A 23,211-nucleotide genomic window follows, 5' to 3' on the forward strand; every position below is an offset into this window, starting at 1 on the left:
AGGACTGAAAGCTAAAATGTACTCCTAATGCCAGCTTTATCACAAGCTCCATCTGTAGCTGTTGCACACTTGTCCTCTTGCATATCACGGGAGTAACAAAAAATACTTATCTCCTGTTTTAAGCAATCCTTGCAAAGCTGAAGGGAATCACCATGAAAAAAGTGTTTATAGCTTTGATCTGTATTTTATGAACTACAACCAAAATGTCAGGGTAGAAACTACGTCCAAATTAAAAAGAGAAAACACAAATGCAACTTAAGTGACTTGTGAGTACTGACGAATTATTTTCATTAACCCATCTCTTCACATTATTATAGACATTATAAGCATATACAAGAGTAAAACACGCAAGACAAATGCTTGCTAAGAAAATCCAAGTGGTTCAGTTACAAATGTACACATAAAGCAGACAAATGTATTTCCAGAAACTTACTGGGATTCCAAACCCTGCTTTTCAAGAAACTTCATAGCGCTTTCTGAGAAATTTGAGAAGCCTGCAGAGACACATATATGTTATATGTATTTTATTACAGTACAAATGTAGAATCCCTTCTTTCAAATAAAATGCTAGGTAACAGGTCACCTTTTAAACAAATTTTCACATGTCTAGCATACCTCTTTCATGTGCTAATTAGTATGCCAGACTGCAATAAAACATTGTTAACATCTCTGATACTTGCATACTTCATGAACAGGAATAAAATTATTTTTTACATATATAAAGTACTCCCCCCAGTAAAGGATCTTCACTTTACTGTGAAAGGCAAAATAGGTTAAACACAAAACTGAAAGACAAATATAACTAACAAAACAACCAACCTAGGCAAAGATTACACAATTTTAAAGAGCAGCAGAGAAAATATACAAGATATCCTTCATAATCCACATTCCAAAGCAAAGTTACTTAGACATGTATGACATATAGACTTCATTTAAAACACATACATTTTCAAACACACCTAAAAGATTGAAAAATAAATTTTTCAGGTCATGCAATCACTAGAGTTGTTCAAATACTAAAGAAAGGAGTTACCTGATTCCAGTCCAAACTCCAGATAGTTTTCTGTCACAATGAGAATTGCCATTGCTTTTACAAAGAAGAAAAATCCAAAGGTAACACAGACTGATCTTTCACCTCCATCCTCTACTTTGAAATAATGGGTAGTCAATGAAAATAGTACCTTACTACACAAGAAAAAGGTCAAGGAAAATTAAGTTTGTAAAATAACTATATTTAAGAACTATAATACTGTAATTTGATCATCCACACTAGGGCTGTTCTACAATGCACAATTTTTATTAAAAAAAAAATAGCATGTGTTCAGCAAAATGCCAGGTTAAAACTACAGAATACTGTAAAGCATTGTAATTACATAATGAGTAGCCAAGAATATACTACTCTGGAGTATAGTTTTGATTTAGGCTTATAGTCAGTTGCAGCAATGTTCACTATCAACCTAGGAGAATTAAACCAAAGCTCAAATGTAAATATAAGTTACATCAAACAAAAGATACGACAATTTTATCTTGAATGCAAAATACTGAGCTAAATGAGAAATAGTCAATCAAACTACATAACTAAAGACTTAATATATCTTAATTTCAAAATCCAAAATACTACTTTCGAATGCAACAGCTGTGATGGCAGCAAAGTGAATAAACACATTTTTAACCACAGAGGAGCTATACATGTTCTTCCTGGATGCACAACCCTAAGGTATACATACAAACAGCAAGAACAGGATGCTCCAACAAGCACCGCTATCAATAATGGGATAAAATTTCTCAACTATGAGAATTTCTGCTGACAGGGACCATGGACCTGCCTTGCAAGAAACTGTGACAACTGGCATGGGATTGTTGCTTAGATTATGACATGACTGTTTACTAAACAGAAAGCATAAGAAAAGATGAAACTTGTATTACTTTACTTTCACATGCACATGTTTGAGATTTCTGAGCTATTGTAGTAAAACAACAGCATATTTAGTACTATCTAGGAAAGAAAAATCTATCCCATGCTCATCTCGGGGAAGAAAAAAAACCAACCTTAATATATCATACCATATTATATAGGGTTTTTAAAGTCCTTTCATGTAACCACATGCCACAGATATAAACATCTAAGACACCACCTGCTCTGTTATCAAGCTGGTTTTTAAATGTTTATTGAGTATTCTCCTTTTTAACACATTTCTAAACATAATAAGCTCCAAAATTAAACACTGGATTAGGATAAATTTTTCATCATATATTGTCAACTCTTATTACTATGGACTGCAGCCCATTACAAATGATTTATTATTTTTTTTTCCAAATGGCAGGAAATATCCAGTCCGTATTTAAATCAAGTAGTTGGAGATCACTCCAGACATTACCTGCTTTGAAAAACCAAAGAGAAAAAGGAAAAAGATTTTAAGTGTAAACTGTACCCTTTTTTCCCCACTCTGTAATAACATATTCATTCATATTTGCATTTTTTTAATACCGCAAGTATTTTTAGATGTAGACTACATGAAAACAAATTTTAGAGTATGTATTCAGCAAAACATTTGAACAGCCATCAGTTAATCCCTCAAGAAACCATATGATTATGCAATATCACACTTCATTAAGCAGCGCATATTTAACAAACACATTGCTGTATTTCATGTATATGCATAGAGGTACATGCATGCACACAATCATGTGGCCTAAGTACAGCATCCAATGACTCTAAATTCACAGTAATCAACTTAAGTTCCCTTCATACTTCACAGGAAGAACTGATTTATCTATAGAAGACTTAAATCCTTCTAAAATGATGAGTCAGATAGACTGTGTTCTGGAAAGCTTTGTTTCTCTAATAATACATCCTTAAACCAAGTGTCTTCTTACAGCTAGGGACATCGATCACAAATTGAAAACACATTAATCTCAAGTCTTGAAGTTATATAAAGGACTTCACAACAGTTTGTGATCAATAGTTCTAACCTATAAACAAATTTATAACACCCTATATCCTTCATGTTTTCAACTATGGATTGAGCCTAAAGGTTGTGGAAAATGCATCCAGGAAAAAGAAAGCATACTGACAGTAAATTCCAATTAAAGTGCAGATTCAGAACCCTATACATAAATTAATGATTATGCAAACTATATTCAACTAACAGAGAGCTTCAGTCACATAATCACCACTGCTACCTATTTTAGGGATGGAGAAAATCAAAGCATTGTGGCTCGCTTCATCACTTCCTTTCACTGCTTGACCTACGTTTCAGGACCTACTGAAAAAATAATTTGGGAGTATACAGTTCTAAGTTAATAGAGTCCCCATCCCACCTTTAATTAGGCCTTTTTGGTCACAAAAGGTGATATGCCTGTAGAATTTATGGTATACATTTTTACAAAAATAATTTTATCTTTCAAATTGCTACAATTATGGGTTTTTTTAACAACACAGTCCACTGATATTTATGCACATGGCTGAAGAGAAAAAGTAATAGTAATTCGATATTGTGGCCTACAACACAATGAGTTTTCACAAACATGAACATCACTTCTGCAAGAAATATTGCAAAACTCATCTTTAAGCCAAAATTCATGATCACCAGGTCATGACCAATAATCTGTCTTAAAAAACCCACTCGATATCTTTGTTTTGCAAGATCTTTTGTTACTCCACTTCAGGTACTGGAACTGTTCAGTGAGTGCAGGCTATTGCCATGAACACTGTATCCTGCAACCTTTCAAAAATATTAAACACTGAGCAGGTGATACAGTAGGTCTTCTGAATGCTGCCTCCAAGAAACATCTTTGTCTTCTTGAAACTATCTAGCCATTTAAAGGTTTATTTTTCTGTTCTTCTAAAAATAAGACAGTTCTCTATCCTGGAACTATTTATCCACACTACCAATTGTGAGGTTGCTACTGTTCACACTGCAGTCCACACAGACATGCCAGCCCCAGCATTTCAGAGGGTAAGCTGAGCATGAGCTGCCACTTGAGCATCTACAGAGTCTGGCAGGGGAATATGGCATCTTTCACTCAACTACCTGCTAATGCATCTACAAAAATTTCAGCACACGAAACGTGTTTAAAGCTAGCTTAATTGTGCCTAGCACAGCTACCAATGTAATGCTCTAACACTGGAACTCAAATACCAAATTTATGTACTACTCCTTTAAGACTAAATTTCTGTTTAAACACAGATGTAAAAACTAGATTGATTTCTAGAATTTTTCTGAATATCTACACTATGAACATTAAAAAAATGCCAACAGCAAGTTACTGCACTGAATCAAAACATCTATTTCAGGAAGACATAGCTGAAAATATTTCCAACTTCTCTAAGCTTTTTCTGGTCATTCTGTCAGCCAAATCTTTAGTACAACCTATCACTTTGTAACACACAGCCATGAGACAGAAGAAACCCCTGTCACCAAAACACAGAATTGTTCTAGACTTAATTCTTGACATGTCATGTTGACTGCTTTCAATTGAAAATACTGAGGCAACCAAATATTTCCAACCCTTAGATTACAATGAATCATTTCTGGTCCTGACATACTGAATTAGTAAATAGTTATATAAGTTTTAAATTATTCTCAGGATCCTGGAGGCCTGATGTCATAGCACATGAATGAAGCAGTTTTCTTCTGAAAACTCTTTTCACCTGCCTAGGCTCCAGAGATCACAAGGATTGTGTTATTAATACCTCTGTTGTTAACACTGTGCACAATCCTCCCTCTCCCAAAAAGCTGTAATGCCCAGAATAAGTTATGTTAACATATTTATGGAGATGTTAACTCTAATGTAAAGTTTAGACTGTGCTTCCTGGTACTGCAGCCTTCTGCATTACTACAACCCCTAAGACTGCACAGGTTCACACTACTTTGTCCCGGTCAGTCCAGGAACCATACAAGTAATTCAGAAAACACCTATTTAATATTAGGAAGATTTCTACAAAATCACCTACTCTGTGGAGAAGCCTCCAATAAAAACAACATCTATTTAATGCCACAGGGAAAAAAAGTAAATAAAAGTTGTACATAGTGGCAGAAAATCAGTTCTGACCATTTGTTTCCTTTGTATAATTAACAAATGACTGTTCAACTACATGGTACTGGATTAGTTATTGTACTTTCTATTGTATTATCTCTTTTGAACTATCCAAAAAGGTACAATTGTCTTTGAAGTGATTAATTTAAAAACCTAAAATTTATGTGTCCCTGTTTTGACACCACATTTTAAAAAAAAAAAAAAAAAAAGAGAGAGGTTACACTTGTATACAGGTGTCTCATTTCCCAGAATTTATTTATTTATGTTAGTTTTGTCCTCCATATCAAGCCAGTCTTCTCTAGGCTTTCCTAAATTTGCACATGTATTTAGAAGTGCCACCTGAATGTTACACTTAACTTCTCTGACCTTTCTCTCACCCCAACAAATTGATAGAGGTCCTTAAGAATTTTCTCTCTAAAGTATAGCATTACCAAAAACTCCAGACAGCATTGGTCCCTTAGCCAATACATGCCTAGGCACAAAAATGCTAAAACTACCAATAATTGTTCTTAGCTTGTTAAATGAAATTTAGCTTTTGGCTTGATCTTTTGCTTTTAATACTACTCTATCTGATCTCACTTCCCTTTCAGTCACATAGGAAGGCTAGTGAGAAAAATACAGCTAACGTGCTTCTAACACACAGGGAATACTAGAGCTGTTTCAGCCTCCTTCAGGTCCAAACGTGCAATCAGATCTTAAGTGCTTCAGCCAGATTAGGATAAAACTGGGAATGCTGGATTAGGCTCAATTCATACAAAAATAGCAGGTGACAGAGAAACAATCAAAAAAGGTCCCAATAGCTACCTGCATGTTCACACTACTGAGACTTGCACTGCTAGGCAACTTAAATCTTTCTTGATTTCTGCATTTGTTTTTTCCCTGACTTGATAACCAAATGAAAGCAGTGATTAAGATTATATTTAAATACCACCGTAAGAAAGAATTACTGCACTGAATTTTCCTACAGTTTGTAATTCAGGACTCTCTCACCTAGAGTTGCAATCACTATAGTATTATTTAAGTTGGCTACATCCGAGATTTGAAAGATGAAGCAAATGGGCCATTGCCAACAATAAATTTAAGAGCGCACTGTGACTTTAGTATTTGAAGCTTGTTTTCCATTAATTCTATTAGCCTCCCCCCCTCATGGGAGGGGGGGGACAAAGACATTTGCTGTCATTTCTGATCTCTTAAGCAGTAGTTGCTTCTCTCCTTCCCTCTGCCAAGATTAAATAGAATTCCTGACTTCACCCAAAGAAATAAAATAAAGGCTGTGCGACAGTACAGTTATAGTACCTACCTGGTAGACTAGAAAAAACACCTTTTGGACCATGAATCTGTCCACTCACAACTCAAAGGAGAAACCCCTGGCCTGGAAACAAGCTACTGAGTCGTCTTCTTCATAACGCGAGTCAACTCCCTCTTCTAGCAAGTTCTTACTCATTACAAGGAAAATTCTGGGTATCATTTATACTTCAGGCTACTTAGACAACAAACTCCCGTCCTTATCCTAAAGGCAGCACACATTTTAGTAATTATCAAGTACAGACAAACATTAAGCATATCCAGAACTGTTAGCCAAATATAACCAGAGTTCAAGAGTTTTACATAACACTACTAGCTATTGCTAACACCCCTACCCTCACCCACCCCCAGCACCCACCCCCCCCAAAAAAAAACCCAAACCCCACATCACAGTAGGAATCTCTATTGAAGAACAGGCATTTATACAGAGGAATCAATTTTGAATATTCAAGTGCTAGATTGACCCTAACTTAGCACTTTATCTGGTTGTCAGCTGTTGAGGGAACAGAAATTCATTTTTTAACTCACCTTTCCATAACCTACAGTCTTCCAGGCCCTTATTCAACTCCACTGCTTTATCACCTCTCACATCTTTAAAAGGCAACTTTCCTCCCTAAAGTGTATGTCTGGATGGGTATGTGGAAAGCAGTTAATTACCATGCAAGCATCCACGTCTGATACTGCCTTCTCCAGTAAAAAACAAACCTAACAGCTGCAGTTTGATCTTGCCTGTTTCCCATGTGCTCTGCTTTTGTTTCCCTCAGTTTCAGAGAGGAGTTCAGCTTTTCACAGAACTTTGAAAGCGTACCACCTCAGCTCCTACAACTGCCTATGCATTTTATTTCCTGTAAACTTTGTAAGAGTGTCTTGAATGTATTTTAAAATTATGAATCCAAGCATGCATCTTTGCAATAAATTAGTATACACATTGGTATATTTTTTTGTTCAGGAACTATCAGATTAAACATATTGAAAACAAAAAGCATGCAGTAAATTGCACACTTCTACAAAAGTTGTAAACACTTTCTGTACAGAAATCTATTTCTGATTGTCAAACTGGGCAAAACCAAATTAGTTTAGAACCACCACATACTACAGATAAGCACTAACTGTATGTTCACATACATGTATTTTTTCCATAAACAGTTTGGTATTAATGTTAACAAGCTATTGATATCAGCATATACAAAGAGCACGTACAGCATATACATTACCCAAAAATGGCACTAGCTTACATGATCCTTTTTCCAAATGCTAAATATTTGTGTATCCTGCCAATCAACAATACAGAGCTTTATATGAATTGCAGAATGATGTAAACTATGTAGAACAGACAGTGTGATTTAAAAAACCAGAAAAAGATACACTGCGAAAGCCAAGACAAGCAGACACCACACTACGCTGATATTCATTTCTTGTGAGGGCTTCATAATACCGTAATAAGCTTCCGTCACCACATACACAATTGTAGCTGCAACAGTGAAATCCACCAACCACTGATATTCCGGAAAATAATGCAATGCTGAAAAACACAAGTTTTCAAATGTTAAAGGTGTGATATTTTAAGGCAGTTACTGACATATATGGAATGGAGTGACAATTAAAAAACGTTTTCAAAATAATGGAGGTCAAGAGCAACAACAAGAAAAGCACCACATTTTTTCTACTCAACTTGAACTTCACTCTTCACTTCTGTTATTCCATATTTGATTACTATTCAAATTTATAAGGCTACAAGATTTTACTATTTTATCTCAGCTGTTATACATTAACATACTAAATTCAAAAAGCACACTTAATTTAATCTCAACATCACGATAGAAAGTGGTTCTCCAGTTGAGTCTAGCTACAATTCCACGTAAGAGTTTTGACTCTCTGGTAAAGATTAAAAGCCAACTGGTAATCATTAAAAAAAACTACACATAATTGCTTCCTCTTTTTTGTAAATTAAAAAAAATCTAAGATATTGATGGTTTGTTCTTCAAGATTTTGTTAATATCTGCTGTACAGCAATAAATCATTGTGTAAATTCCACAATAAAAACTCTGGGGATCATAGTGTGTTGCATGCAGGCTGGGTGATTTACGACAGAGGTCCCAAACATGCTGGGAACAATTTGTGACAATGAAGTGCAGCCTGCTTCTCCCAAACGCTTTCGTTACATCTACAGGGTTAAAACATCACAAAACATTACTGAGCATTTGTCTGTAGACTACAAGCTACCTGATGCCAAACACATGAAACTGGCCAAACTCAGGCATTTCCAAGTCCTATATTTATTTTGAAATAATCATCTGGTTAGATTTAACAAAAATTTGTACACATAACTTTTTTAAGACAGTTAAACCCTACACTCTATCAGTATCTATAAATACTTGGGGTGACACTGAAATGCTATAATTTCAAGCAAATAATCCTAATTGAAACTTGTGAATGCTTTGTTTATGTATGTGCCAACTTCAAAAGACTCTGCATTTCTGTTAAAGGTATTTTCTACATTGTCTCCAATAATTTAAGCTGAGAAATCTCCTGCATAGGACTATGCTTTCTTTCTTTGCTTCTATATTTATGCATAGAACATATGCATATAAAAATGTAGATACAAAGAAAATACGTATCACACATACATACATATCCATACGTGAGTTTTTTGTAATAGAACAACTGGTTAGGATTAAGGAATCAAAAATTACCATTGAAAAAAAATTGCATCTTCGAAAACACTTAATGCTGCTTATTTCTGTACTGTCACTTTTGGTTTCTAAGCATTTTACCTCATATGTGGTTGAAAGGTCTAGGTTTTAATGCTACAGCACACTTCCTATTTCAGATGAGCAGAAAGTATATGTTTCAACATCTACCAGTAGTCATTTTCTTGCAGAAAGCTATGATCTTGATTTCAAATAGACTATGATGTGATCCTTTCGGCGTTGCCTTATATTGCTATGGATGCCTGATACAACAATAGATGTGCTTCATGGTGGATTTCACCTACTCATCCTTTTCTGTAATACTGCTATTAAGATGTCACCCATGGAATGCAAAGGAAACTTAGCACTAATTCTTGCCTTCTCATTTAACTTTATTATCAGTTGTTCTATTCATTCACTGTCTATTAAAAAGATTTTCCAGCATTCGTCACAAATAAACACATGACAGAAAGAAAAAGGATATATTTGAAATAATAAATTATTGACTGCATCCACTTCTTACCAATGGTGTCCCTTTCAGTGACAGATTTTGTTTCCAGATGAAGATCGATGTCTTTTGGAATGGTTAAGGGTTTGTTTTCAATATGACCATTATATTTTCTGTAAAAATAAATAAAATAGATGATATACAATGGATACGACAAAATAAACTTTTTCAATATATAATGGCATTTCAAATTTAATTAGAATGCAGATCACATTTTACCAAATACAAATATTTTTATCTATCTCGCTAAAAGCATTACTTCAAATTCAAATCTTGAGAAACAACCAGGTATGTCAATGCTTTCTAGCTTTACCTTGCAAGGCTCTGACATACTTACTATGGTATCGGTTTAAATGGCTTCTGTATGCTGTGTCCTGAGCATGTATTAGGGCAAGATCTGGTGGCCAATATTTACTTCAGACCACTGCATTTCTCAGTTCAGGGAGCTACAGGGTGTTCTAAGTTCCCACAGTCTCAAAAGGTTAGTGATACACATACAGTTACAGAGCAGAATATATCCACCCCCCATACAAATACCCTGGAGAAACTCAAAGCTAAACTAAGACTTTTTAATTGAGGTCTAGACCAGGATGCTGAAAGACTAGAGCATTAAAGTCTTTGGATTGAAAGTGAAAAAGACAGACAGACTTGGCAGTGTTAATTTATTGAACATTCACTGAAAATAACAACGAACAGTAATCTATCTCAGAAGATAGTTGGTAAGGAAAAAAATAAGAAACAAATTTCCCAAAAAAGCATTAGGCCTTTTGGTCACAAGAAGGTGCTTGGCTAGTATGTCACACGAGCTGGACTAACCTAGGTGCTTGAAAGATCCACCTTACTAGCCATCAAGCAAAGACAATTTTAAGAGAGTTTTCTAATCTAAAAGGGTATGTGTAGAAATAAATTTCGGAATAAAACCTTTGAAATTAAAAAAAAGTGGTGGGTTTTCCACAGAAGGATGAGTTACTGGGACATAAGCATTGAAAAGAAATTCAATCAGTCAATTGTGAACTTAAGGAATGAAGTCTTGTCAGCTAACATGTGAGATGCAAATACAAGCAGAAAGCATTAATTATTGTTTTTCAGGTGATATTAATTCTTAATATCATCTGAAGCACAAGAATTTTAACGGACAAACTGAAAACTGAGGACAGGAATCTAAAGCAGTACTCCAAAAATTCTGGTGCTCAAGTCCAACAACAAGTCCCAAACACTGCCCAACGACTTGAGTATCTGCAAGCTTCTGTGTGGTTCCCTGCCCTGGTTGTACTCTGATGTTTTCCTACTGCATGCACCCAGGAGTACCATCACCCTGAGTGAGATGAGCATTGTGATAACTGAAGCCATTTCAGCTCAACAAAATTAGGTGTTCCTACATTTTAATTATCCCAGCGGATCCATAATCCAAGAGACACAGTCAGAACACACCCAGATCATTGACAGTTTTAATTCAAAGTAATTCATAGTAGCTACGGACCTTTTCATCAGCCTAACAATTTAATATAACACAAATTATTCTGAAATAGAAAACCTGGCTAATATTCATGTGCTACTATAACCTATAGCATAATATACTGAAGAGTAATATGTATTGAATAAAATGGACTACCAGTTCACACTACAGCTGTTGCTAAGGCTAATTTTCAAGCAAGTTCATAGAATCATAGAATGGTTTGGGTTGGAAGGGACCTCAAAGATCATCTAGTTCCAACCCCCCTGCCATGGGCAGGGACACCCTCCACTAGACCACGTTGCCCAAAGCCCCATCCAACCTGGCCTTGAACACTGCCAGGGAGCCAGGGGCAGCCACAGCTTCTCTGGGCAACCTGTGCCAGGGCCTCACCACCCTCACGGAGAAGAATTTCTGCCTGATATCTAATCTAAATCGACCCTCCTTCAGCTTAAACCCATTACCCCTTGTCCTGTCACTACACTCCCTGATAAACAGTCCCTCCCCATCTTTCCTGTAGCCCCTTCAGGTACTGGTAAGCTGCAATTAGATCTCCCCAGAGCTGCCTTTTCTCCAGGCTGAACAATCCCAACTCTCTCAGCCTGTCCTCATAGGAGAGGCGCTCGAGCCCTCTGATCAGCTTCGTGGCCTCCTCTGGACTCTCTCCAACAGCTCCACGTCCTTCTTGTCCTGGGGCCCCCAGAGCTGGATGCAGTACTCCAGGTGGGGTCTCACCAGAGTGGAGCAGAGGGGCAGGATCACCTCCCTTGACCTGCTGGTCACACCTCTTTTGATGCAGCCCAGGACACGGTTGGCTTTCTGGGCTGCAAGCGCACACTGCCGGCTCATGTTGAGCTTCTCATCCACCAACACCCACAAGTCCTTCTCCTCAGGGCTGCTCTCAATCCATTCCTCGCCCAGTCATGCTTGGGATTGCCCCGACCCATGTGCAGGACCTTGCACTTGCCCTTGTTGAACTTCATGCAGTTTGCACGGGCCCACCCCTCCAGCCTGTCCAGGTCCCTCTGGATGGCATCCCTTCCCTCCAGCATGTCGACCACACCACACAGCTTGGTGTCGTCAGCAAACTTGCTGAGGGTGCACTCGATCCCACTGTCCATGTCGCTGACAAAGATGTTAAACAGTGCCGGTCCCAGTACCGACCCCTGAGGAACGCCACTCGTCACCGTTCTCCACTTGGACATTGAGCCGTTGACCACAACTCTTTGAGTGTGACCATCCAGCCAATTCCTTATCCACCGCGTGGTCCATCCATCGAATCCATGTCTCTCCAATTTAGAGACAAGGATGTTGTGCGGGACAGCGTCAAAGTTCCTTGGATCTCCTTTCACCATTTCTCTTTTAATTAGTTCAACTTAAGTATTTAAGTATACATATATACTATATACTTTGATATATATATCAAAGTATTTAAGTAAGGAGCAGGTCTCCATTTTGCAAGATTATGGGCTTGACAAAGTAAATTCTTTATCTCGAAAAGACACAGAGAAAAACAAATAGACATGTCCTTATTTCTCTTCCACCATATGTTTCACATCTCCTTGGCTCAAAGGAGCACTGCATTACATTTCGTGCAACCTACACCAGTACATCCAAACCAACTCAACAGGAACAATTCCTACTTTAAACCACAGTTCTGCTCCAACAACTGCTTCTTTAGCGAACACGGAGGTATATTTATTGACTAAAAAGTAAGTGTATTATTCATTCTGTTGCTGAAACAGCAAAGCAAAGAAAGGATGGTACAAGCCTCCACATTACCACCTGGGTTTCCCTGAAGTTTCATATCCTCCTGTGATTAACATTTACCCTAGCACAAACAACTCCCTACAACTATTATAACTGTATTCTCTTGGTTACATGTTATTATAGTAAGATAATCATATCAATCTTAAACTAAATCACACCAACAAAATTTGACTGTGCAGACATGAAGTGCATTTGAAACATTAAATGTAGAATGTTAGTAACTGAAAAAGGACTTAATGCATATATAGGTGATTTGTGATACAGGTTCCTACTAAGTTTCACAGTAAGTATTCCAAATATTACAAAATTTAAACTTATTATGTCAGTACACATTAACATGCCATGCTTCCACCCAGCTGAGAGCATGTAATTGCTCTGGTGAAAGTGAGAACACACATCTTTTGGATGGCAGAAGACTGGCAAGCTGAGGAAATGCAATAAGAGCAATGTACAATTATTATTTAGCAATGCAATTGTGTTTTTCTGTTTAAGGCTCCTACAGGTGGACATACAGTGATGTAATTAAAGTCATTTTACATATGAATAAATATCACTGGTTAAATGGACAGTTATAAATTGTAATGCTATTCACAATTATTTTGCTTCAACTTGTTACAGAAAACTGTTAGACAAAATGAGTTTCTGAATTTGAAAGAATATTGAAACAAGCATGTAAAATTAACATTGTTTAGTATTAAAAGGAACAACTTAATTCTGTACCCCAAAGTGTGGCAAATAAGGTTGCTAACCATGTAGCTTAAGAACTATGAAACAGAAAGAAAAAAAAACAACACATTACAACAAACAGATTATATGTGCAGCCTGTGGATTTACACAAGCATTAAGAATAAGAGAGCTCATATTAGAATAAAAGAAAAAGGACTAAAGGAAACTTCCTATGTCACCAAAAAGGAAGCCAGAGGGGTCTGTTTATTTTAAACACAGACAATTCAGAAATCTTGCATCAACGCAGCCAGCTCCACCACCTCAAGATGTCTTGGTTCTTGCCGCAGTTGTACTTTTGGTAAGTCGGTTGCAGAACTTCTTGCCTGAACGTCAGAAATCTGTTTCCAGCTTAAGCTAACAGACAGCTATCCCATCCTTCTCAGTCGTCTTTTTGCTAGGTTAAACAAGCCAAGCTCTTTTAGCCTCCTCTTGTAAGACAGACTTTTGTTTCCTGGATGATCCTAGCAGCCCTCTGTTCACCTGTTCATGTACAAATTCATTTTTCTTGAACATGAGTGATCGGAACTGTACACAGTAACCCAGATAAAGTTCTACATCGGTGCCTTGTCCAAGAGGATTAATATTTCCTTATGTCTTCTACTAGAAATACCTCACCTAATATACCTTAGGAGCACATTTACCTTTTTCACAGCTGTGTAAGAGTGGTGGCTCATAGTAATCCTATGTTGAACTAATATACTCAAACCTTTCTTCTCTTGCTTCAAGCTGAAAAGCTTCAATCCTATAGAAGATTTGCTTTCCTCAGTTTTCATCCAAATGAATGCATTCACTAAAATAAATCCTTGCCGCCAAATTAGCAATTTCACAGACCTATTTTGTGAGCTGGAAATCATTCAATTCTGAACGTGCCCAAATTGTGCATCTCTGTTAAACTGAGGAACACAGTTCGGTACAGAGCCGTGACAATTAATGCAGGCAGGGCAGTCACAGGCAACGGGCAGTTTTTAACTCACACAGACAAAAGTTGGCTGGCAAAGTTATTATATGGATCATACTGAAAAAAGGGGGGCGGGGAAGACAAAAGCTTAAAACAAGTATTTACCTATCTTTTTTGCTCTTCCCTCTTTGTTTCCCTGCAAGAATCCGTAGTTCTTCTTCAGTAGGATGCTGATACCACCGTAAACTAAAGAAAAAGAAAATCTCAAGTAAAACAGTATCAGAATTAGCAATATCGAGTGTTTTTTAAAAAAAGAAAAAATAATAATCTATATATCAATACAGATCTGTGTGCATATTAAGACACCAGTCATTTGCAACACCTAAGCAAAATACCCTTCTGTGCAAGTACCAGTTCTGCCTGAACCAAACAATCACAGCTAAACTTCAGTTCTCTTCAGCATATGAGATGCTTACTCATAATTAGAAAGCTTTGCCACTTTGTCATTCAAGTGAAAGTCCTTCACTTCTCGAAACACCAAATTCTCAAGTTATCATCAAATACAGCAAGCAAGGTTGTACTGACATTGGAAAAAGTTCATTAGAATAATTATACCATTACAATTACCCATCAGAATCATATTCTAAATGATTTTATGAAGTATAATTATGTCTCTCAAAACATAGCAATTTTCCAGAATCTGGAATAGCTATTAAAAAGTAATCACTACCAGCCTTTTTTCTTAGGCAGAGGAGACCATAAAATCAACATTCCTTTCCTAAACACCTCCTCAGTGCTATCTTCAACTCCTACTAGAAAAAGCACTATTAAAAAAATCACTAATTTACATGTAGCTGAGCCACAAGTTTTTCCACTTTCACAAGTCAATGCACCATCCATTGCGCATTTATTTAAAAGGCAAGTAGTGACAAGGAAATTCTGAAAAGAAAAAACAGAGGTCATTAAGTCTCTGAGACGGTACGTTTTACCTTAAACTCTAAGCATGTCAAGAACCTTAGTAGCTGAAACAAGCCCTTTTCCACATTCAACTAGGGAAGGTTGCTGTCCAGATGCAGGAAGGATGTCACTCTGACCTCCATTCTGAAATGCTGAGGCAAAGGAGCCCAAGTATTAATGGGAATAGACTTAGGAAATTTATGTGGAAGAACTTTTCTGGAGTAGGAGGCCAGTAATTGGTGACATGGGTTAACACAGGGCAATAGTTAGAGATGATAATGGAATCCACAACCATCAGTACTTCTCACCTTAAGAAAATCTCATCAAGTAGGACTATTCAAATCTACATTGGCGAATTAAAGATTATTACATCGAATTTCAAAAAGATAGCAGGGCAAATTTGGAAAATAAACATCAAACCCAAACAACCTCAAGCTACTTGTTACAATTGATTCACAGCTCTGTTCCGGAAAGGCTTCCTGGCCCAAACAGAAGTCTGGTCCAGCCATCTTTACATCTTCAGAATACTGCCTTCCACGTAAATATAAAAAAACTTGGCTGAGGACAAGAAAATGAAGAAAAATGGTGTGACAAAAATACAACACATTTCAGGAAGAGTTCCCAATTTTAGCAGTTTAATTGCTGGTATCATGAAGCACTAAACAGGTAGTTGAACAGAGCTCAGAGACATCATCTTAACTTAAAAACTGGCATAATGGATAAGTAAGAGTTCATGTCAGCAATATTACAAAGAATACAATCTGGTTCACAGGGGGTTCCACGAGCCTGTGCCAGTAGGTACTGCTGTGCTGAAGGATCAGCTGATGCTGATTTATTCAAGAGAAAAGAACTTCACTAGTAGCCAATAATACATCACAGGGATCCAAACCATAGCACGCTGCAAATTTCCCTTGAAGGAATTCACTACCAGTTCCAAAACTGAAAATGGCAAATACTACAGACTTCGCATGAACAAGGAGTTTTGAGGGGGAGAAGAGGGGTTGAATTTTGGTTTTTTTCTGAGGCATCATTAGGACTGAAAGTTATTTCATTAATTTCTTTTTATCATGTGTGGTCCCAGCCAAAAATAATTTGCTGTTGGCAAACTTTGCTTCAAAAAAGACTTTGTTAAGACTGAGAATCACACAGAAACCAGAGCAACTACCCTTTCATCCAAGAAGAGAAACTAGAATTGGAGATACTAACTTCTTCCTATCTTTCACATGACCTAGACAAAGCAGGGGAAAGCAGAGAAATAGTCTTCTGCTTTGTCATTCACCACCTCCCAGATCTGCACTTGGCATGCTGAAAGTACCACAAGTAGTTCTGTAATGATGAAAATCGCTCGTGTCAGAAAGCTAATTTTTCAGAATCTTTCCTGTACAGATAGAGAAATAGTACCTAATACAGCAGAACAGACAAAAATCTTGTTCTGTGTAACATACTAACACAAATCAAACACTTAAACCACAATTTGCTCTTAATGATACTACAGAATTATGTTGCAAGTGATTCCTAATTACAACTAATAGGATACAAGAGTTTTGGGATTTTTTTTTTTTTAGTTAATATACCCTACGCACCTTGCATTTAAAACCTCAAAACCAAGAGATCTGAAGAACAAACATTTTCATAACGGTAGAGCTTAAAAATTTACTTCAAAAACACTTGGGCTTATATATGTTTAAAACTGAAATCCTACAACTCTGTGGCTCTGACATATCCAAGTTAGTCTGAATAGGAACAACAGCACAGATATGCCCCAGTTAATTTGAATGAAGGTCATTAACAAATGCACAACAAAACATTTTCTTCTGTCTTCCTGAAGTGGCCTGAAAACATAAATGAAGTAGCTGAGCAACTTATAAGCAACTTTTTGGTAGAGAACGTTTTATTAGTTAAAAATGCAAAGGCCTATGCATATACTTAGGTCACCAATTTATTGACTTCAATAAATATCACTATTCAAATTCCATTCAAGCTCTGAAAATAGCATTGATTGAAAAAGTCTGTATTTCTTCACAAACAATAGTTTTTCAACAGTCAATGATAGCTGGTCATTGTGTAAACAAATAATTATTTTATGTCTACCTATTCTAACAATTCTTTTTAAATTCTGAAATGTCTAAGTTTCCTTTTAACGGACTTTGAATGTACACATACAGGCATCTTGAAACCAACTGGTCACTTAAGAGTTTCTGGCTTGTCCAGTAATGTGTTTATCCTCCCTCCCATTTGGCAAGGGCTATCTATAAACATTTCAGACTATCTCGCTTAGAAAAGCCTCTCAACCATTTAGAAGAAAGACACTGAAGCCAAATAACTTAAAAACCAGTTTTGGGAACCAAAGACTAATTAAAGTATATTGACAAAGGAAAGAAGGAACAGGGGGTAACTTCTCCTAGGAAAACTGGACTGCTTAAGAGGGTGTCTGCTTGTACCTGTACGCTAATGTTTGTATAAAACCTGCTACCACCCCACTCACACAGGTCTGTCAAAATACTGTTGGCAAAAAGACAGCCCTAAGGAAAATGGGTTAAACATAAAAAGATAGTTTGTCAGCTAAACTAAGAAAAAACTTGCTTTTCTTTCTGCCATTAAAATTCAAATTCTTGTTGCAGTGAAGCTTTTGACTTGTTTTTATTTCTGGAACACAGAATTATTTCTGGATCTTTACACAATTCTTGTATTCAGGAGGTTATTCACAATGACTGAAATTACAATGTGCTAAAATAGTTACCAGATAAACAGAACAACACTGAAAAGCAACAATGAGATTTTCAAGGCTACTAACATGAAAGGCAATAATAAGACTTCCATTGACTTCAGTGTGAGCAGAATTCCATAAGCACAAGTGCAGAAATCCTGCTTTATGTATTTATCAACCTGCAGGTGTGTGAAGACAAAAAGGAGAAAAGGATGATGAAAAATAGTTGAACAGCAAACCTCTCCCTCATTTGCACAAGGCATGCCTTAAAACAAGGATAAAGAAAGTGAAAACTTCACAAGAATGAAGAACACGGGTAAAATATTGAGCAATTCTTTAAAAGGAGCAATTAAATATTCACATTTTGAAATAAGTTTAAATAAATCTTAAATAGGACAGAAAAAGTAGAAAGTGTAATTTGAAGAATCACTGAAAACACACTATGGTAGTAACACACCTTAAAAACAAAGGGTATGCAGTTTCATATCCATTAATGTAATATTCTTTTTAGAGCACAAAAAAACGTGATCAATACCCAGCAGATGTGGTCAACAATGAAACTTCACTCACAAATTAAGAGTATGATTCCTGTTTGTATCATTCACCTGACAATTACTGTTTTCCATTGCACCTAACCAGTGATACCTAACACACTTCTAAACATCATTTACAGTGATTTTTCACTAGCAACTCTTTGGGTGATGAAAAGGGGAAAATAAAAAAGTTGATAATTCCAAGATGCAGGGAAAAAAGGCACTAGATTATATAACACTAGTTAAGACTCCTAAGGAGCACGTTATTATTCAAAGATACTCCTTTAGAATTCAGAGAGTAAAGATTCAGCATTCTCAAAATTAACAATTACAAAGGACAGCACACTACTTTCTAATCATACAAAGTGTTTTTCCTCCCAAATGAAAAAAAAAAAAATCAGTGTCTATGATTCTTTCAGTATTTAAGACACCAATTTATATTCAAAACAGCTGCTGGTTTTCATTGTTATTATGGATACAGCCACACAGGGAATGCTCCCCTTACAACTCATTATGGCTGTTTGATCTATTGTTATGAGGAAGTAGAATATTGAAATTTATACTAATCCTGTCCTATGAAGTATTAAAAAAATCAGAATTTTTAATAAATACCTAAGCACTCTTTATACGCAAGGCTAATTAGCAGGTGGATTATTAAGAATACTGAGGCAGTGCGGAGAAAAAAATCCTTCCATTCTTCAGTGTCTTGTATACAGTTTAGCTTTTTAATATTAAAGTATGCGGCTTGCACCTTCAATAATATAAAAACTGAACAACAGCTAACTTTATGACTGATACAATTAACAGCAACAAAAAGTCTGGCTTTTTACAGCAACACTGTCTTTATATCTTGAGCTTGTAAGTCAGGTGTAACAATGCTACCATAATAAATTTAAGAACAGTAGATTAATTATTTTTCAAGAAAACAACCTAAATTGGTATGTTTGACTGTTACTGCTCTAATGCATAATTGCATTACCACATTCACACACCATATAGCAACTGTTTCTTATCTTACCTGCCACTACAGAGAAGCCAACGAGCAAGAGAATAGTGAGGTATGATCTTCTGTATGACACTAGCCATTACCATGGTAACCACCAACTGTACACCTATCACACCCTGTAGAGGAATAAGTTAATAACAAGTTAATATGTGTTTTAGAAAAGTGCTGAAGTAGCTTTAAAAAAACCCACCTGGTATGGTAGGGATAACATTTTTTTGTTCTTCTTAAACTAGAGGGAGGAAAAAATACCATATCCATTTTCAAGAAATCCCCTGGAACTTAGTATAATCAGTTACATACCTCATTGAAGAGGAAAGGCATTGCAAGGTCACGAGACCAGTAACATATGTCCCATTTCACAGACCATAAAACCACATGTGGATATGGCATTTCACAAGATGTTACGCCTTAAAATTACATCACTGATTACAATCTTGGTTTTTGTGGTCTCTTCAGTTCTGACGTGATTTAACAGCTGATGCCGCACAAACCCCCTGGAATTAACAGTAATTTACAACATCCGCATGGTGAAATTTCAGCCTTTGATTAGTGCAGAGCATTTGCTCCTTGCTGAACTCCAGGCACAGGTGGAGAATTCCAGAGGGGAGGACACACAGGAATCAGCACAGCTTCACTTTAATGTCCAACTCTATCAGGATTTGGCACTTCAGCAGAGCCAGCAGTAATCTCATGCCCACTCACTCAGCAAGCTTTAATTATGACTATTGGTGGTGGTTGTTTTGGGTGAGGTTTGGTTTGTTTTTTGGGGTTTTTTTATGTAAAGCAACTTTAAACTTCTAAAGCTAAACAACAATGAATGAAATGATGCATTTTATCACTTTTATCCTGCTCATGAAATTCCATCAACTAATGCTAACATCCTGTTAAAAACCAGCATGAAGCATGCACACCATATTTCCTTTATTTACATGCAAGATTTTCATGCTTAAAACATCACAAGCAGTAGTAAAAAAGAAAAAGTATCAAACATAGATAAGCAAGGGAAATTTGCAAAAACATTCAAGTGAAAACACAGTAAGAATCAACCAAATAACCTATTTCCACTATTTAAAACTGTTTTTCAGAATACTTTCTCACAGAAAGGACTATAGGCACATTTTCAATCAGCACACAAAACGCCACATTTTAGTGGAGGCATATAAAAGTTCATATTCACTTTCATACTTAGATATGAACTTTTGGTTATTGCTAGTTACTAATGATATTTTTTGAAGACAAAAATATTTCCCTCTATAGTTGTAGAAGCTGAGAATTACACTTCACAAGCTTTCTACTGAGGCAATGTGCTACAGAAGGTCAGGAAGCAAAAGTATTTCTACATATGGAAGCAGTTGCAATTAACCACTCACAAATAAAACACGGATTAGCTCATACACTTGAGAAACATTTTCTCCAATATTCCCTAGAGGAAGAAGTAAGATTCATCCCTCAAGAACACGTCACTAGCAGCACAGCATGCAGTACTGCCATTGCTCAAATGCATCCCCTCCCCCTAGCATACCTCTTCTCTTGGACAAAATGTAACCACACATTATTTACACCAGAAGTTTCTCTCAATGTAAAGATAATCCAGAAGAGGAAAGAGCAATTCTTATAGAATGGTGCAACAGCTGAGGTTGGAAGGGACCTCTGGAGATCAGCTAGTCCAACCTTCCCTACTAAGAACAGAGTCAAACAGCAGGATGCCACGTGTTCAGTCATGTTTTGAATGTCTCCGAGGACGGAGACTCCACAACCTCTCTGGGCAAACTGTGCCAGTGTTTGACCATCCTCACCTTATGTAGGTTTTTCTTCTTTCTTACGTTTAAATGGCATATTCTGTATTGTGCCCACTGCCTCTTGTTCTTTCACCAGGCACCACTGAGAAGATGCTTGCTTCACCTTCATTATTGCTCCCCATCAGGTATTTATGCATACGGATAAGATGCTCCCTGAACCTTCTCCACGCTTAACAGACCCAGCTCTCCCAGCCTCTCCTTGTATGACAGTCTTCCATGCAGGGTAAGCCTTCATTGCTCCAGACTCTCCTACTGGTCTCAGGAGCCTGGGATTTCTGAAGACAAACTATCAATGCAGACCAAGGCAAAGGCAGCATTAGCATCTTGGTCTTTCCCATGTCCTTTGCCATGTCTCCTGCCCAAGCCAGCAGCAGGCCCACATTTTCCGTCATAATACATTTGCTGTTCATGTATTTATAGAAGGTCTTCTTGTTGCCATTCACATTCCATGTGAAAATTCCAGGTGGGATGTGGCTTTCCTAACCCCACACCTGCATGCTCAGAGAGTTTCTCCATATTCCTCCTGGATGACCTGACTCTGTTTCCACCTCTTGCTTACTTCCTTTCTATGTTTGAGCATTGTCATGAGCTCCATGTTCATCCATGTACATCAGGATAGATTGTTCTTGAGTTTGGAGGAGGTGATCCCTGAAACTCAGCCAGCTTTCCCAGACCCCTCTTCTCTTCGAGACCATGTCCCATAGGATTCTTCCAAGCTGAGGCCTGATCAGGCCAAAGTCTACTCTCCTGAAGTCTAGCATTGTGAACCTGCTACTTGCCTCGTTTCCTTCTCTCAGGATCCTGAACTCTACCATCTGATGGTCAATATGGCAAAGGCTTCACATCACCAACCAGTTCTTCCTTGTTTGCAAGTCTGAGGTCCAACAGAGCACCGCTCTCATCAGCTCCTCAGTCATGTGTGTTAGGAAATTGCCATCAAAGCACACAAAAGATCTCTGGGATTGCTTATGCCCTACTGTGTTGTCTCTTCAGAAGATACTGAGGTAGCTGAAGTACCCTATAGGACCAGCACCGCAAAACATGAGGATTCTTCCCACTGTCTGAAGAAGGCCTTATCTTCTACCTCTTCATGATTAAGGCTGTCTACAACAGACAATCACAACATCACCCATGTTGCTCTGCCCTGCAGTGCTTACCCATAAGCGCTCAGATGGTTAGTTACTCATCCCGTGGTAGACCTCCATGCATGCTCGCTGCTCTCTCCCTCCTCGCTATTCCAGCCAGTCCTCCTAAAGGGCCTGCATCTTATCCACAGCAGCGCTCCAATAGTATAAGCTATCCCATCACATCTTTGTTATCCCAATGAAATCGTAGCTCAACTTCATACAGCCCCCTACTCTCCCATTTTCTCCCCATGATGCATGCATTAGTGTACAGGCAGGTCAGAGATGCACCCAAGTGATCCACTTTCCCAGAAGAGGTGTAAGAGCTTCTCCCCCTACAGTGCTGACCTCATTGTCTGTGTACAAGTATTTCCTTGTTTGTGTTTAGATACTTGTTGTGGGTCCCCTTCTGCCCTGTTTAGTTGTTTTCAAGGACTCGTCTCCACATTACCCTGTACCCTTTGCTTAACAACCAAGTCCACCACTTTCTCCTCTTGATTTGTGAATCATCACCTCCTTCCTCTCTCAGTCCTAGTCTAAAGCTCTCCATACCAGTTTGGCCAGGCTGTTGCCAAAGATGGCTTTACCCCACTTGGTCAGGTGAATGCTGTACCTTTCTAGCAGTCCTTGAACCTCAGAGAGGGTCCTATGGTCATACAAGCCAAGTCTATGCTGTCAACATCTGCTATGCAACC

General features: G+C 37.5%; 1 protein-coding gene across 4 annotated transcripts in view; it reads right to left on the minus strand.

Moving 5' to 3' along the window:
- Nucleotides 1-23,211, minus strand: part of TMEM161B (transmembrane protein 161B) — a 38,966-nt gene that overhangs the window by 10,300 nt on the left and 5,455 nt on the right. Inside the window, exons 1-7 of one of the 4 annotated variants that reach the window (XM_054809697.1) lie at nucleotides 19,894-19,916; nucleotides 19,606-19,709; nucleotides 14,556-14,636; nucleotides 9,559-9,656; nucleotides 7,711-7,867; nucleotides 1,034-1,185; nucleotides 434-494 (exon numbers count right to left, since the gene is read on the minus strand). In XM_054809697.1, coding sequence (XP_054665672.1) covers nucleotides 434-494; nucleotides 1,034-1,185; nucleotides 7,711-7,867; nucleotides 9,559-9,656; nucleotides 14,556-14,636; nucleotides 19,606-19,709; nucleotides 19,894-19,914 — 674 coding nt within the window. In that variant the 5' untranslated portion in view covers nucleotides 19,915-19,916. Of the gene's footprint in view, nucleotides 1-433; nucleotides 495-1,033; nucleotides 1,186-7,710; nucleotides 7,868-9,558; nucleotides 9,657-14,555; nucleotides 14,637-18,141; nucleotides 18,234-19,605; nucleotides 19,710-19,893; nucleotides 19,917-23,211 lie in introns of those variants that run through there. The other 3 variants (XM_054809700.1, XM_054809698.1, XM_054809699.1) reach the window with 3 other exon arrangements.

Source organism: Grus americana, chromosome Z (genome assembly GCF_028858705.1).
Source record: "Grus americana isolate bGruAme1 chromosome Z, bGruAme1.mat, whole genome shotgun sequence".
Classification (NCBI taxonomy): domain Eukaryota; kingdom Metazoa; phylum Chordata; class Aves; order Gruiformes; family Gruidae; genus Grus; species Grus americana.